The sequence below is a fragment of the Rana temporaria genome, chromosome 3 (assembly GCF_905171775.1).
Source record: "Rana temporaria chromosome 3, aRanTem1.1, whole genome shotgun sequence".
In the NCBI taxonomy this organism is placed as follows: Eukaryota; Metazoa; Chordata; class Amphibia; order Anura; family Ranidae; genus Rana; species Rana temporaria.
Window position 1 is genome coordinate 294,924,476 of NC_053491.1, and position 17,367 is coordinate 294,941,842.

A 17,367-nucleotide genomic window follows, 5' to 3' on the forward strand; every position below is an offset into this window, starting at 1 on the left:
ATGTTTGATTTTGTTTATGCTGTTTGGATGCTTGCAATTGTTTTCCAGCAAGATGGAAAAATAAACCAAAAACGTTGTTTTCAAACTTCTTCGACTGCCAGTCTGTATAAATTCAGTGTGTGGTGAACCCATCCAAGGGGTCACACACCCCGCTACCGAGCTAACCCCTCACATATGGTGGAGTGCCGCGGGCAATTAAAGTAAACCCAAAATGGAGGAGATACTGAAACAGCTGGTTTTAGCAAATGCAAATCAACAGCAGACAAATGCAGCTTGGCAGCGGAGCATTGCAGCTCAACAATAGAGCCTTGCAGCTCAACAACAGGCTCACCAAGAGAGCATGGCAGCTCAACAACAGGTTCACCAAGAGAGCCTTGCAGCTCACCGAGAGAGCATTGCGGGCTTGGAACAGAGACACCAGCAGCAAATGGAGGCCATCGTGACACAGCAACAAAGCCCAGCAGAGAATTGTCTGTTGTTGGAGGAGTGCAAAGACTTTGAAATATTTGACTCATTTACTGGTATCCTTGGAAACAGTCCACCCTTAACATCTCACTGGGAGCAGTGGGACACATATTGTGAGGATCTGACCAAGTACACAAAGCTAACTAGTTTTGAAATATGGGGAACAAAAGAGGTGGATTATCTTTGTCTTGATTACTTTTCAAGTCCCTATCAGGATGAAGAAGTTATCAGTAAAACCCCCACTCTTGCTCAGCTAAACAGTGAGGAGCTTTGTGAAGACCTATTTGAAAGAGTCCCCATACCTGTGTAAAAGGCTTTGAGTGGTGCTGAAATGAACATGGATGAAATTGATCAGGTGATCATAGTGGGTGGAGCCACTTGTGTACCTAAAGTTCAAGAATGGCTTCTTAAAGCAGTGGGCAAGGAGGAGTTGGGAAAGAACATAAATGCAGATGAAGCAGCAGCTATGGGGGCTGTATATCAAGCAGCTGCTCTTAGCAAGGCATTCAAAGTTAAGCCATTTGTAGTTCGAGATTCAGCCAAGGAAAATACTTGTTTTTGTGGTGCTGTAGCCAAAAAGCAGGAAAGGACAATTGAAGAGCCCTCCATAGGCCGAAGAAGCTGTGCCATTTTGCCTTTCATAGAGACTCAAAAGCTTTTCTGTCCTCCGCAGAATGTGTCCACAATTGGAGGTGTGAGAAGCCCAGCCATGGAAGCGGACTGTTACAGCCCTGAACACTCAGATGACGGTGGTGCAACCCCAGTTCAAGATGAGCGTGACTCTGATGATGAGGGAAATAACAGCCAACATGGATCAGATGTTGAAAGTCCAGTGCATCGATATGAGAATGACAACAGCGATGATGACATGAAAGGAGGAGGCAGCGGATCTGAGAATTAAGCAAATGATTCAGAAGATGATGAACCTAGGGAGCGAACATCCAGCGATGTAGAAAATGGTAGCAATAATCGTAATGCTAGTGACTCTGAAAATGAAGATGCTCAAAATCACATTGCCAGTGATTCGGATGATGAGCCAACCAGACAAAAAGGCAGTGGTGATGATGATACACCTGTGAAAGGAGGAGCCAGTGACTCAGAGGAAGAAGAAGACAATGAAGATGATAAACATGATATCAGATATACCTTCTCAGAGCCAGGTTATGAAAATTATTCTGTTGAAAATTTGAAAGAAATAACTGCCGTGTCATCGAGGAAAAGAGGAAAGCAAAGGTATTTCTGGAAATATAGCGAGCAATTAATGCCTTCTCAACATGAAGGGATGCTGAGACCGCCTGAATGGGACAGAGACACGCTTCCCAGTAATATGTACCAGAAGAATGGTCTGCATCACGGCAAGTACACTGTGAAGAAATCTTGCAGGACAAATGTGGAAGACCTGACTCCAAATCCAAGAAAACTTCTGCAGATTGGTGGTGAACTGCGTAAACTGAATAAAGTAATCATTGACCTAACACCCGTATCGGAGCTTCCTGTCACTGCCAGCCCGCATTCTCGTAAGGAGAAAAACAAGCTGGCTTCCAGAGCTTGCCGTCAAAAAAAGAAAGCCCAGTATGAAGCCAATAAAGTGAAGCTATGGGGCCTGAATACGGAATATGATAATTTGTTGTTTGTGATCAATTTAATAAAACAAGAGATAATGACACAAATACAAATCCCATGGGTGAAATGGGCTTTGGATTCTCTCCGGTACTACCTCGTGGGTAGATAGTTTGAACTGGTGACGGATCATGTCCCATTGAAGTGGAGGGCACAGACCAAAGATTTAAAGGCATGGATTGAAGATTTAAATGAGCTACAACTAAAGCTTAAAGAGGCCCTAAAAACTAGCAAAGCTAGAGAGAATAACCTCACAGAAGACCTTGAAAACCTAAACCAAGAGTTGCGAACAAAGCAGAGAACCCTTAATAAGCAACAGAAGAAAAAAGATGAAGTAAAACATGCTTCAAAAGATGAGGAACTGAAAAAAAGGGTGAAACGTTTGATGAGCAGCATACAGAGCAAGTCCGATCTGGACAGTAAACAGAGCATGATAGATGAGCTTTAGAAGAAAATTAAAAAGCTTGAACTGGTAACGCATCGCCCCGGTGCTAAAATGGGGAATGCAGATGGGTTGTCCTGAGTATATGCCTGCCTGGCAACCTGTGTCCCAACCCTAGGGTTGAAACAAGAGGGGGGGTATGTGACAGGAAGTCAGGTAAATCTGTGGGTGTTGTCACAGACGGAACATACATTTCTGCCTTGTTTAGACAATACACCAATCGTTATTAGGCGTCGGCTGGAAAATGTAGCCAGACAAGGTGTAAGGGCGTTGAAAGACTCCAGCTGTTCAGGATGAGGCAACTAAGGCCTCTATAAGTAGTCCAAAGGATTACCACTGAATTGCTGCATTCTGAAGCTTTGTGAGGAAAGTAAGCAGTAACTGAAGGTCTTGTGAGGAGAGAATTGATTTTTCTGTGTGATAAAAATCAAAAGACTATTGTTTTGTGCTGTACGACCAGCACAAAAGAGTGGCTAGGGTTTTTTTATGTTTGATTTTGTTTATGCTGTTTGGATGCTTGCAATTTTTTTTCATCAAGATGGAAAAATAAACCAAAAACGTTGTTTTCAACCGTCTTCGACTGCCAATCTGTATAAATTCAGTGTTGTGGTGAACCCATCCAAGGGGTCACACACCCCGCTACCGAGCTAACCCCTCACAGATGATACCGCTCTAAAAACTGCTGATCCCTTGGCTTTGCTTCCGTCCCACTAAACCAAAAAGGTGCTGGCTATGCACAGGTGCATTGGATAGAAGAAGATCCTGGACTACCGCACTCTTTAAAACAATGTCTTTATTGTACAAGCGAAATCCAAAAAAACAACCAAAACTATGCAGTCAAAATGAAGTGAACAACAGGAAAAAGGTGTCTTTTTCCTGTTCACTTCATTTTGACTGCATTGCTTTGGATGTTTTTTTGGATCTCATTTGTACAATAAAGACATCGTTTTAAGGAGTGCGGTAGTCCAGGATCTTCTTCTATCCAATATTATCTTGGAGGTCCTTTTCCTCAATTTAGCTCCTAAGTCCCTAAAATCGTTCTTTAGGACACTCCATATGCCTCTGACTTTGTCATTGGTGCCAACGTGCACCATGATAGCTGGGTTTTCCCTAGCCCCTCCCAGTGATCTGTCCACCAGATCCGTGATGTGCCGAACTCGAGCCCCCAGTAGACAGCATACAGTTCAGTGCTTCAGGTATTTGTGACAGATTGCCCTCTCTATCCTTCTAAGAATTAAGTCCCCTACCACCAGAATCTGTCTATCCTTTCCCTTGTCTTCCGCACTACTCTCACTGGAGGAGTTCTTCTCCTGACAGCTAGGTGTTAGAGAAGCATATTATAAAAAAACATATTATACTTTGAACACTAGATGTCAGAAGTAAGATGACAGTGAGAAGATCTCAGAGAAACACTCAGTGCACCACATGACTTCCTGGCTGCCTATAAAAGCTGAGCAAATGCTCAGAGGAATTGCTGGATTGTCTTCAGCTTCCTGTACCTGAGATCCTGTTTCCTGTGAGTGATTACCTGCTGTGACCCTCGGCTTGCCTTTTGGACCTCTGCTACTATCTCCTGTGTTTGACCATCAGCCTGCTTATGGATTACGCTACCAGTCTCCTGTGCTTGACCCTCAGCCTGCTTACAGATTACGCTACCAGTCTCCTGTGCTTGACCTTCAGCCTGTTTACGGACTTTCTGCTAATCTCCGGTGCTTGACCCTCAGCCTGATTACGGACTTGCTGCCTATCTCCTGTGCTTGACCCTCTGCTTGTTAATGGACTTGTTCCCAGTCTGCTGTACTGGACCCTCAGCCTGCTCATAGACTTTGCTATCAGTTTCTGTGTCTGATCCTCAGTAGGCATGTGCATTTCGTTTCGTTCCGAATCAAAATTCGGACAAATTTTTCATTATTCAGACATTTGGATGCATACGAATTCCCGAATTGTAATATTAACAAATTTAACCGAATCCGAACGAACGTTTTCAAATCGAAAACCCGCAGACGAAATTCGATCGAACATCGAAAACAAATTCTATTCGAATCGAATTCGAAAACAAATTCTATTTGAATCGAATTCGAAAACAATTAGATTCGAAAACAAATTCTTTTTTAACTTCAATACTTTTTTTTATTGTTTCCATGCAAATGCAAAAAATAAAAAATTTCCATGTACATTTTTTTTTTTATATCCTTAGTACATTTTATGTGCATACAAAAAATTAATTGCAAAGATTTAAAATGTCCATTCATCTCCTTCCCGCCCTCCCCTCCCTCCCTCCCTCCCTCCTATCTTACTTTTTAAAGTGCATACACGTTTTTAGTTCCATTCTTTTCCTTATATTATTTTCTACCTATCTTTGCTTGATTTAAAGTGAGCGGCCTATTTTACGTAACCAGTGCTCCCATATTGCATTAAATTTTTTAAGGTTACCCCTTCTAGTCCATGTTCCCCTTTCCTTCCCAATTGTGCTATTCATTACATTCAACCATTCCTCTACTGTGGGTGGGTTTTGTGCTTGCCATTTTAGTGCTATTAGTTTCCTTGCCTGAAACAGGCATCTTATAACTGCTTCTAATGTATCCCTCTGCCCCATTCCCTCCTCAATGCATCCTAATAGACAGACCCTAGCTTCAAGTTCCAGAGTTGTACTAAAAATTTCATTTATAGTGTCCAGAATTTTAACCCAATATCTATGCAATTTTGGGCATTTCCACATCATGTGGATGAGGTCCCCTGTATTTTGACATCTGGGACATTTATCATCCTGCTTCCATCCGAATCCATATAGTTTCTTTGGAGTATAATAGACCCGGTGTAGGAGGAATAAATGGGAGACCCGTTGTGACGGGGCTAATGAGACCCTTGTCCCTAGTTCCAGTATCCTGTCCCATTGGTCGTTCGTTAAAAGTCCAATATCCTCCTCCCATCTCTGTTTGTTTCTACTCAGCTTCTCTTTTCCTATTAACTGCTCGCTAATCTGTTCATATAATTCCGAGATAAGACCTTTCAGAACCCCCACCTTAATTAGTCTTTGGAGATGCGTGAGCTTTTGCCATCTTATCGGCTGTAGTTTAAATTGGGCTTGTAGTGCATGTCTAGCCTGTAAGTAAGTGAAAAACATGGAGTTTGGGATATTATATTCCCTGCTTAGCTCTGAAAAGGGTTTTAATATGCAGCCTGTGTACAATTGTATCACTCTGGTTATCCCCCGTTTATCCCATTCTTTTAATTTCCCCATGGCCAAAATTTCTTTTAGATTATTATTGTCCCATAATGGGGAATATTCTGTTAATCCTTTATAGCCCAAGGCTAGTTTTGCTGCTTGCCATATTCTTACCACCATCTTTACTGTTGGATTTTTCACCGAGAAGGAGTTGTCCTCTAGGGTCTCTATTACAGATCTATGGGGAGATCCTATTAATATCATTTTCCCGCTTGCGTTTCCTCCCCCCTCTATACTACACCCTCACAGGTGCTGCAGCTGAGCCGCCAGAAAGTAACTATAAGGGTGTGGGACCGCTAGCCCTCCTCTGTTTGTTGGTAATTGCAACGTTCGGAGACTAATCCTTGATTTTCCCTTTTTCCAAATCAGGGTCCTGAAGAGGGTCTCTATCTTTTTAAACCATCGGTTATCAATCCATACTGGGGAGTTGTGGAGTATATAGAGCAATTGTGGCATCCATATCATTTTGATTAAATTGCTGCGGCCAGCCACCGATAGTGGCAAATGTCCCCATATATCCGCTTTGCGTTTAAATTTGGCCAGAAGTGGCACTAAGTTATTATTTATAAATTGTTCTGGGTTACATGTTACCACAATGCCTAGATACTCCATCTTCTCCCCAATTTTTAATTGAGGAATTCCTATTCCATCAATATTGCTTACCGGATCCACTAATAAGAGTGTTGACTTTTCCCAGTTTATTACTAGGCCCGAGAAACGACCGAACGCTTCTACTGTATGAACTGCCGTTTTAAGGGAGGTTGTAGAATTGCCTAAGAAAAGAAGGATATCATCCGCATACAGTGCGACTTTTTCCTCCTCTGATCCTCTCTGAAATCCCTGTATTTCCTAGATTCGAAAACAAATTCGAATGAAAATTGAAAGCAAATTTGAATCAAAATAAAATAGAATATAAAATAATAAAACAATAGAATGAAAATCAAAGAATAGTAAAGAACAGAATGGAATTTAATAGAATGTAATCAAATACAATAGAATATGACCTGGCTTCTTCTATCTATCTTCTATCTATCTTCCATTTTCTGAAATTCGAAATTCATATAGAATGAACTCAAATTCGAATAGAAAGATATTAGAATAGAGCAGAAAAAAAAAAAAAATATATATATATATATATATATATATATATATATATATATATATATATATATATATATATATATATATATTCTGCTCTATTCTAATATCTTTCTATACGAATTTGAGTTCATTCTATATGAATTTCTAATTTCAGAAAATGGAAGATAGATAGAAGATAGATAGAAGAAGCCAGGTCATATTCTATTCTATTTTATTACATCATATTAAATTCCATCCTGTTCTTTACTATTCTTTGATTTTCATTCTATTGTTTTATTATTCTATATTCTATTTTATTGTATTCTTTTTTAGAAATCGATTTATATTTTTTAGATTTTGATTTAAATTTGCTTTAAATTTTCATTTGAATTTGTTTTTGAATCGAATTGTTTTCGAATTCGATTCAAATAGAATTTGTTTTCGAATCCGATTGAAATATTATCAAATCCGGTCAAAATATTATCGAATGCGGTCAAAATGAATTTGACCGGATTTTTTGAAATTCGGTCAAAAACGAACGAATTTAACACATGTAACGATAACGAATCTAACTTAACAAAATTAATTAAATAACGGATTAAAATGAAACAAATTTTTCTCTTTTGCACATCCCTAATCCTCAGCACTTGGTACGTGCCAACGGAATTCTGTGTTTGACCCTCGGCCAGCTGTTGGACTCCGTTATCCATCTACACTGTTGGGCTCCAGTGTTCATCAGTTCTGCACGGCTTCCTACACCATGGTGATCTGCGTGGTACCTGCTGGTACCTCGTGCCTCTTTGTGCCCTTCACCCTCTGTACCATCACCAGGGGAAGAGTGCGCTTAGTCGCAAGGGAGAACCGCGGCCTCAGTGAGTACCCAAGAATCTCGGCCTCGGTGAGTACCCCATGACACTAGGAGAGTCCTACTATCCTAATTTGCAATCCTACTGTACTATGCTGATATGGTTTACATTTTTGTTACTCATATGGATCAAAATAGTCTGGCAACACCATATATTCATATTTTATTATGCTATTATACTTGTATGTATTATAATATGGAATAAATATTTTATCCATATAAAATTATTCCTTGTTTACAATTTACTATTATATAGCAGTTTGTATTTTATTACCAGTCACTAGCCAGACATATTTGTACCCAGTTACCTTGCATGTTTCATATAAAGTCCCACTGTTCTCCCCCCCTAGTTAGTCCTGCAATTTAGGAATAGAGACTATGAATTTTATTGTTATAGCCTCATATAAAGTCCCACATGGTTTTATCCTTTATCATATAGCAGCCTTGGTTTCACAAAAAAACATTTAAAATTTTATTAAATAAATACACACCTTAGAAAAACAAATGTGGGGGAATTCAATAAACCCCTACTGACATTTGTCACGTGGAGGCACTGGAAATTCTAGAGATTGTCTTTATGAATTGTCCCGATTATTCCACTTTGTAAAACCACTGTCAAACACATTATCCGGTAATGTAGATCCATGTCAATCATGATGAATGCTACCTGCTGACTCTGAAGAAAAAACACACTGTTCCTTCGACACGCCCACTCCCAATCACTACTTGCCATGAATGAAATTTCCCAAACTGAGAGCTGAATCTCACACAGTTGTCAGAAACGGAGGACCATGGGTTGGAAAAAGATTTTTTTTACTGGGTTGGTCATAGTTATTCAGCATGATTGACATAGATCTATATCAGGACATTCTTACATAGGACTTTTTTTATTTAATAAAGAACTTTTGTCATGGGTGGTGTGTCAATTTATTATTTGATATTTTTGTGATTGAGAAACCAGAGGTAACCTTTTGGTGGTTGATTTTACTTTAAAAAGATTCTAAAAGTCCCCTGGTTATGCATTCACAAAAAAAGTTCAAATACACCACAATGTAAAAAAAGTCTTGCAATGTAAATCCATTTTGAATCACATCACCCAGCTATGTAGACCCATGTCAATCAAGGTGAATGAACGACCTGTCTTCTCATCACAAATGACAGCTTCCAAGACCAGAGCTGTTGCAAACCCTAATCTCAATTCTCTAGTTGGCGTGGAAACCACCCACAGCACTTAAAAGTCGCTCTATCATGAACAAAAAAAAATGTACAAAGGTCTCTTAAATGTAAAAAAAAAAAATTTAATATTCATCTTATCCGATGACCAGGCTTCAGAAAACGTCTGCAATTATTGAAAAACGATCACTCAAAGTCCACTGAAAAACCAACACTTCCAGGAATGTCAATCTCCTGGGTTGCCTGTAGGTCTTACTGGCTACTTTGTATGACCTCAAATTACTGAGCACTTAGACCATTACTGTGTTGCTGTGTCCCAGGATAGATGTATATATGTTCTGTGGTAGGTTTTTGTATTGTTCGTAAAGTGGTGCAGTGCAGCTGGGGGCATATCACAAACAGAATTTAGTCAGGATATACAATGTTGGCTGGTCATTTATAGTGCCTTCAAAGACCATTGATCAAGTTTATGCCTATTTACTGTTAATTATTTATTGTTCTATTTGGAATTTTGTACGAAAGCTTTGCTAAGGCCATAAAATCCAATTCATGTGTGGTCTGCATTGTTATGGGATATTGTAAATGCTAAGAGATGTGGCATTGCCCAGTGGTTGTGCATTGAGCAGGTTCCATCTGAAATACCCTTGTGTGGGATTAAAAGTACAATTTCTGTATTTGCAGATGACACCAAGCTAAGAATATACATGCATCATACATACTAGGGGGTGTACAACTGGGGGAATCAATGGTGGGGAAGTATCTGTAGATTATAAGCTCAATAATAGCATTCAATGCCATGCTGCGGTTTCCAAAGCGAGCAAAGTCCTTTCTTGTATTAAGAGGTATGCACTCCAAAGAGAGATATAATTTTGCCCCTGTACAAACCATTAGTAAGACCTCATCTGGAATATTCAGTTCAGTTTTGGGCCCCAGTTCTCAAAAAGGATATCGGGGAACTGGAGAAAGTGAAGAGAAGGACAACCAAACTGAGAAGAGACATGGAGGAGCTCAGCTATGAGGAAAGATTTGAGGAACTAAATCAATTCCCTCTTGAGAAGAGGAGATTAAGGGGGATATGATAAACATGTACAAACACATAAGTGGTCCATATAGTGCACTTGGTGTTGAGTTATTCACTTTAAGGTCATCAGAGGACAAGTGGCCACTCTTTACATCTACAGGAAAAAATATTTAATCTCCAATTATGAAAAGGTTTCTTCACAATAAGAGCTGTGAACATGTGTAATAGACTCCCTCCAGAGGTGGTTCTGGCAAACTCAGTAGATTGCTTTAAAAAAAGGCCTGGATTCTTCCCTAAATGTACATAATATAACTGGTTACTCACATTTATAGGTTAGGTTAAATTGCAATTGCCTCTCAGGGGATCAGGAACAAATTTTTTCCCCTGATGTAACAAATTGGAGCATGCTTTGCTGGGGTTTTTTTTCGCCTTCCTCTGGATCAACTGTGAATTGTGTATATGGGGTTGTATTTTTTTGGGGGGGGGTTAAATTAGATGGACTTGTGTCTTTTTTCAACCTGACTAACTATGTAACTATGTATCTTATGACCATGATTAACAGTAATGACATTATATGCTGGTGATGGAGGAAATAACATAAATGATATCCCCATGTTTATTCTGTATATATTAAACATTACATAAAGTATAAACCTATAAAACCCAAATACATTAAAATATATAACATACCCAATATCTAAAAAATATTTTTTTTTAACAAAATTATATTTTTAATTTTTTGATAAAATGATCCTGAAGTGTTTTATAGCTGGCTCCATGATTAAATTAAACAGTATACTTAAACATTCTGTATGTTCTATGAAAAAAGAAATAGAAAATCAAAATGGTTATGGTTTTAATAGGTAACCTTTGCCTTTAGAACAACTGAAGACCAAGAAGTCAACAATAATAACAATTTTAACATGCAAAAGAATGGCAACAGTTTTACTTGGGCTGATGATTTCATCTCATAGCCATTTACCCTATGGTTCAATTATATGCATGAACCCTAATAAGGGCTACTATATGCCTCTCAGACCAAAGGTCAACGCATTACTTATTTCCACAATTATATCATTTTTTTCAGAACATAAAGTGCAAAAGAACTTGAACATGCATATCTCCTTGGTACCACTTATTGACAGAACATTTCTCATTGGTAAATTATCTTATAAAAAACATATGATCACTTTTTATGTCAGCCATAATCTACCTTTAAATCAGTAGTCAATTTTTAAAATACCAATTTCTATATATCATGACACTAAACAGCCATTAAGTGGCAGGATAAAAGTTTAACTTGAGTTCATCCCCAAAACCTTTTTTTTATGTTGTATATATTTTTCTCCCATTGAAGATAACAGAGTTCCCTTTCTGGGAAACCTGTCAGTCTTTTTCTCTCACCATAAATCCCGTTAACCACATGCCATATTTATTATAAATGTGATGTGAGCAGGGTCACAGCCAAAGTAAAGCTCTCCCAGCTACATATCGAGTCATCCTTCGCACGCACGCAGTTGTTAGAAGATCAAACTCTTCAAGCAGGTGGCATGAGTTTTGCTAGACAAAATAAGGTCCATAGGAAGTTCATGTGATAAGTACTATGTACTAAATTTAAACCAGAGGCTTCAACTGACCGTGAATGAAGCAAGGGGTTTATAGTGCCTCATGGTCATCTGACCTGTCCTTTAGATAACACAAAACCTATAAGCACATACTCTCCATTACTCTTCTCATAGTAGTAGGGAATAGAAATTTGTGTGGGATTATCAAGGATTTTTAATTCATTAATATGGATATATTTTATGTGCAGAATCACCATGTGTTCAGGGTGAAGCTGAGCTCGAACCACACAAATATTGCATAGTGCCTTGTTAACGCCAGCAAAGCCTTTTTTATTGCAGAATACTGCAGTCTGTCTGTAGTTTTTATTTAATTAATTTTCATCCGGGTAATTGGAAGCAGCTTCTCCCTTTGCTTTTTTAAGGTTTAATGAGCTACATAACTCCTTGCCTCCCACAGAGGGGGGCTTTGCACAGTACAAAGCAGTAACACCTTACTGAAGCCCTTTTATTAGTGCATTCACTCACTTTCAGTGGAATTTTAATGCAAATACAATGTATTGCTAACTACTGATACTACATCTACTGTAAGTGTGGTCTCTACCATGGGCATAGAAAACAGATAAATTATTTGAAATGTACAAAGGTCTTTTATAGAATCACCTTATTTATTAAACAAACATGATAACCTTTATCACAGCTTCATTGGTGATCCTCATTATTCTCTCCTCCCCCCCATTTTTTTTTACAAATAGCATAGTTCTCATGACAATTTTTTTTCAAAAAAGTGCCACACCTATTGTTGATATGAACTTACATCTAGAAAGGTTAGAATATAGGGATATTATGGTGAGAAAGTTTATTCAGCTTGGGGAAATGGAGATTGTATTTATGATTTTTTTCAGCACCACCAGCATTTTGAACCAGACAATGACAATGAAAAAGAAGGCTTGAAGGGCATGGGGCAGGTATGCAGTTTAGCATCATGATTTTTGAAATGTAGAAGACTAACTATCCAGGACCAGGAAGAGAGACTGACAATGATAGAGACAGAAATTTAAAAAGGTGCTGGCAGGGAGCAAAATAAGCACAGGAAATAAGGGCTTAAGCTTTAAAGATCAGGGAGAGACCCACAAATTGTGAAACAGGAGAAGGAATTTGTTTATCAGCAACATTAATGGCACAGCATCTGTCAAATTATCTCAAGACCAGAGCACAAAATATACTTTAAAAAATCATGTATCCTAGTACCCTATTTAAAGTCTTTGGCAGCAACAATATTTCAAATCATGATTTCTTACAAAGAGAAAACACACACACACACTCTAGATAAAACACCAAAAACATAAGAAATCAGCAGCAAGACTGTGCTTGTAAATTACCACAGAGTTAGTTGGTTATAGACAGGTACCTTTCTGTTCCTGCTAGCTAAATGAGTTTCCAGGAAGTAAAGACAGATCTGAGCAAGATGACCCTATACACACAGGAGCTGTTGCTTCTGTATTTTACCCAGACAAGAATTATAGATTATTAGGCACGTATTTATATGCTCTAATAGGTAAACTGCAGCTATCCATGTCTTCTTGAATGTGCTTCTAAATCCTTGTGACAGAAGTATCTCTATCCCAGTGCCAAATAGCTAGTTCTATGCGACTGTATGTGTGTATTGGTCACAATCCAGTATATTAGTAGGTGAACCTGTGTATTGCAATATATTTTATATGTAGTTCCCATTATTTAAGTTAACCCTGTCCCTTCTAATCTGGGATTCTATAGCTAGTTTTAGTTCAGGGTTCAATAACTAGCATAGGCCAGAACCAGGTCAGGCATTCGATGGCCACTTGGTAGTTAGCAGTCTGGTTGCATGATGGTTGATTCTAGAAGCTACTAGGGTTTAAAACACAGAGTAGATGACTCTGAGAGCTCACAGCATGCTTTCTGTTGGTGAAATGCTGTGTTCCAGGCTGGTTATACAATGCTTGGAGAATCTCCCCATCATTGCTCATCTTCTCTTCAGGTCTACTACACCACGATGGACATAGAATTGCAATCATCCTCAGTGGCCCCTGCAACTGAATATTGCTGCAACATTCATCTGGAGGTATCTTTATTAATAACTATATAAACCTGGGTATATGTGCACAATTCCACCAGGACTCTTGTTAGACCCTTTACTGATAATACTTGTTTGTACATTGGATATATGTACTATTATTTTTATTTTCTTATATACTTACATTTTTGCTATACTGGCAGGGCCGGCCCTACCATGGGACCCAATGGTACCATTGTACCAGGCAGCACTTTCAGGGGGGCAGCAAATTTCCTGCCTGCACGCCATCCCATTCCGCCAGCTCCACTCTCCATTCCACTGTGGGGCTAATTGCCGCCCGACCGCTCCTCCCGTTCCGCTCTCCGCTCCACTGTGGGGTTAATTGCATGAATAGAGCCATAAGGCCTCGTACAGACGAGAGGATATCCGCTGGAAACGGTCCATTCCTCCTCCGGATTTTGATCTGGTGGCTTGTACACACCATCAGATCAATATCCCTGCGGAAAACATCCGCGGTGACGTGGCCGCATGCGAGGAATGGGGATCGGGCGGACTTATCCGGTGAGTCTGTACAGACGACCAGATAAGTCCGAAGGACAGGATTCCAGCGGATAGATTTCTTAGCATGCTAAGAAATTTTTATCCGCTGGAAATCCATCGGCTGGATTTTTATCTGCTGGAAAATGACCGCTCAGGCCTACACACGACCGGATCTGTCTGCTGGAACTGATCCGTGGATCAATCCCAGCGGATAGATCCGGTCGTGTGTACAGGGCCTAACAGGTCCTTTTTATACTCCTATATACATGTATAGAGCCATGATAGGTCCACTTTAGTTATCATGATATAAAATAATGGATGTGGGGGCATTTTGGTGGGCGTAATTTTTTTTGGGGGGGCAGCATTTCATTCTTAGTACCAGGCAGCACAATGTCTTGGGCCGGCACTGTATACTGGTGTGCATGTATATAATTACAGTTAATGTAATTAGTAGTTTCTCTGCTCCCAATGACTTTGATTAGCTAACTGGTTAATTTCCCATTAAGGGAATCCCTTCTGTTTACAGAGGACCTGTCCTGGGTGTATGCACTGCCAACATCGCTATCAAACCCACACCTCCACTTAGTAAATGTTCTGGTTCTTTAATTTACCTACCGGTTTAGCACAATATCCTGTTTGAGGAAGGAGATATGTAATGGTTCCACGAAAAGAAGGCGACACTAGTATTCATATGTAAACAATTTCTGTAATGCCTCGTACACACGATAATTTTTCTCGGCAGGAAAAAAAACATAGTTTTTCCCGACGTGATTCCTCTCCAGCCTGACTTACATACACACGTTCATGCGAAAAACATCCAACTAAAGCGCAGTGACGTACAACATGTATGACGGGACTATAAAGGGGAAGTTTGTTTCAAATGGCGCCACCCTTTGGGCTACTTTTGCTGATTCTCGTGTTAGTAAAAGTTTGGTGAGAGACGTTTTTTGCTTTTCAGCCTTGTGCTTTTCAGTCCGTTACAGCGTGACGAATGTGCTATTTCCATTACGAACGCTAGTTTTGCCAGAATGAGCGCTCCCGTCTCATACTTGATTCTGAGCATTCACGTTTTTTTTCCCTCGGAAAAGCATACACACGACCGTTTTTGGTGACGAGAAAAAGACTGATGGGAAACATGACGAGAAAAAAGAGAGGTGGTTTCAATTTTTTTGCGGGCAGTTTTTTCATTGAGAAAACTGCTAGGGAGCATACACACGACCGGTTTTCACGACCAATATAAAAAATTGCAGTTTTCTCGTTAGAAAAACCTCTCAGTAAACCCCCTTTTTATCAGTGGTAAACAGGGGCAGCTCCAGACAGTTTGGGGTTGCTGTGTCAATAGTATAGGTAGGGGGGGCTAAAAAGTTTTGGGCTTGGTCAATAAACTTGGTGTTTTTTTTTCTTTGTGCCACCACAGTGCAAAAAGTATTTTAAAACAGATTGCAGCAGAACATATTATATTTTTTTATTTTATTTTTTACCAAGCTGTGTTCTAGTCCAAGGCAGCAACCCCCACAGGCCCAAAGTGATAACAACAGTGTCAGATTGCCAAAACAACTCAGCATTGAGAGGCAAGCTCAGACCTATGTCACTAGCTCTGCATGCCAAAAGTAACTGGATCAAGCTAGGCATATTAATCCACCTTGCAAAGCCCACAACAGCCTCTGCCAGGCCTGGCATGTGCTAGAACTTTAGTCTAATTGCTGAGAGTCAAAAAGAAGCCTCAACTTTGGGATTATTCCATGGACAGACAAAGCAAATACAAGATATAGAGGAAAGAACCACTTTGGAGAATATAATAAAAAAATTGTTGTTGCCAACATCCCAGAATTTGTGGAAACAAAACCAAAAAAGGGAGAAAGTACCCCCCGGTATTAATGGGACTTTTTGGGCAATCTTGTATGCACAAAAGATTTATAAAAATATGACATTTATTGATCTTTAAACATCAAAAACGTTATAGTGGTGTAACATAACACCAAATATTATACATTGATACAGCATATATAATATACCTGGCTCCAACATGGAGCTACATATATTTGAAGAAAGAACATTTCTCTCATAGCCCAAAAAAGTGACAAAGCAAATAAAAGAGTTCCCTTTTCTCCCATCACTAGGGACAATGCAGAGTTTGCAATGGCAACATAATATTATATTATTATTCTTTGGCTCAGTGAGCCGATGAGGATACCATCAACATTTTTGGGGGTGTTTTAGCATATCCAAGCACCTGCTAGATGCCACTGGTGGTAAACTTAGCATATGTTTCTAATTGAAATACAGTATTAATACAATGAATTAAGCAATTTATAGAGTTATATGAGGATGATAAATTGTACCAAAAGAAGAGGGGAAATATACAGTGCAATATACATAAAAACAATCGAAGGATTCAATAGCGATAGACCCACAAATGACTAGGGATGGGCTTAACACCCCCCCCCGGTTCGGTTCGCGGCAGAACATGCGAATGGACCGAAAAGTTTGTGTGAACATTCGAACACCGTTAAAGTCTATGGGACCTGAACATCAAAAATCAAAAGTGTGAATTTTAAAGGCTAAGATGCAAGTTATTGTCCTAAAAAGTCTTTGGGTACCCGGGTCCTGCCCCAGGGGACATGTATCTAAGCAAAACTTTTAAAAATGGCAGTTTTTTTGTGAGCAGTGATTTTAGGGCCGCGCTATAGACGAAAGACGTCCACAGCGCGGCTCTCAAGTGCCGAGTGGACGTCTTTAGACGTCCTGTTGTTGTGATTCCCCGCGCGCGCCGCTGGGGGCGCGCAGAGGGGAAACAACGTGCCCGGCGCATAGCTCTGGAGCCGATGCGAGTGCCTGGCGGCCGTGATGTCTGCCAGACACCCGCGATCGTCGGTAACACAGCAGGACGTGGAGCTCTGTGTGTAAACACAGAGCTCCACGTGCTGTCAGGGAGAGAGGAGACCGATCTGTGTCCCTTTACATAGGGACATAGCATCGGTCACCTCCCCCAGTCAGTCCCCTCCCCCCACACAGTAAGAACACAATGAGGGAATACATTTAACCCCTTCCTCACCCCCTAGTGTTAACCCCTTCACTGCCAGTCACATTTATACAGTAATTAGTGCATTTTTATAGCACTGATCGCTGTGTAAATGTGAATGGTCCCAAAATTGTGTCAAAAGTGTCCGATACGTCCGCCGCAATATCGCAGGCCTGACAAAAAAATCGCAGATCGCCGCCATTACTAGTAAAAAAATAAATAAAACATAAATCTAAACCCTATTTTGTAGACGCTATAACTTTTGCGCAAACCAATCAATATAAGCTTATTGCAAAAA

General features: G+C 39.8%; 2 protein-coding genes across 2 annotated transcripts; both read left to right on the forward strand.

Moving 5' to 3' along the window:
- Nucleotides 1-408: 408 nt before the first annotated feature.
- On the forward strand, nucleotides 409-1,133 carry LOC120930851 (CREB3 regulatory factor-like). The gene has a single exon (XM_040342016.1). It carries the CDS (start codon nucleotides 428-430, stop codon nucleotides 773-775), a length of 348 nt encoding a protein of 115 aa, XP_040197950.1. The 5' UTR covers nucleotides 409-427; the 3' UTR covers nucleotides 776-1,133.
- A 236-nt stretch (nucleotides 1,134-1,369) lies between these two features.
- On the forward strand, nucleotides 1,370-2,586 carry LOC120930464 (CREB3 regulatory factor-like; the record flags this gene model as incomplete). Its single annotated transcript, XM_040341648.1, has 1 exon — nucleotides 1,370-2,586. A coding segment is annotated over one exon (828 nt), but the record flags the coding sequence as incomplete, so codon positions are not given.
- Between the last annotated feature and the right edge of the window lie 14,781 nt (nucleotides 2,587-17,367).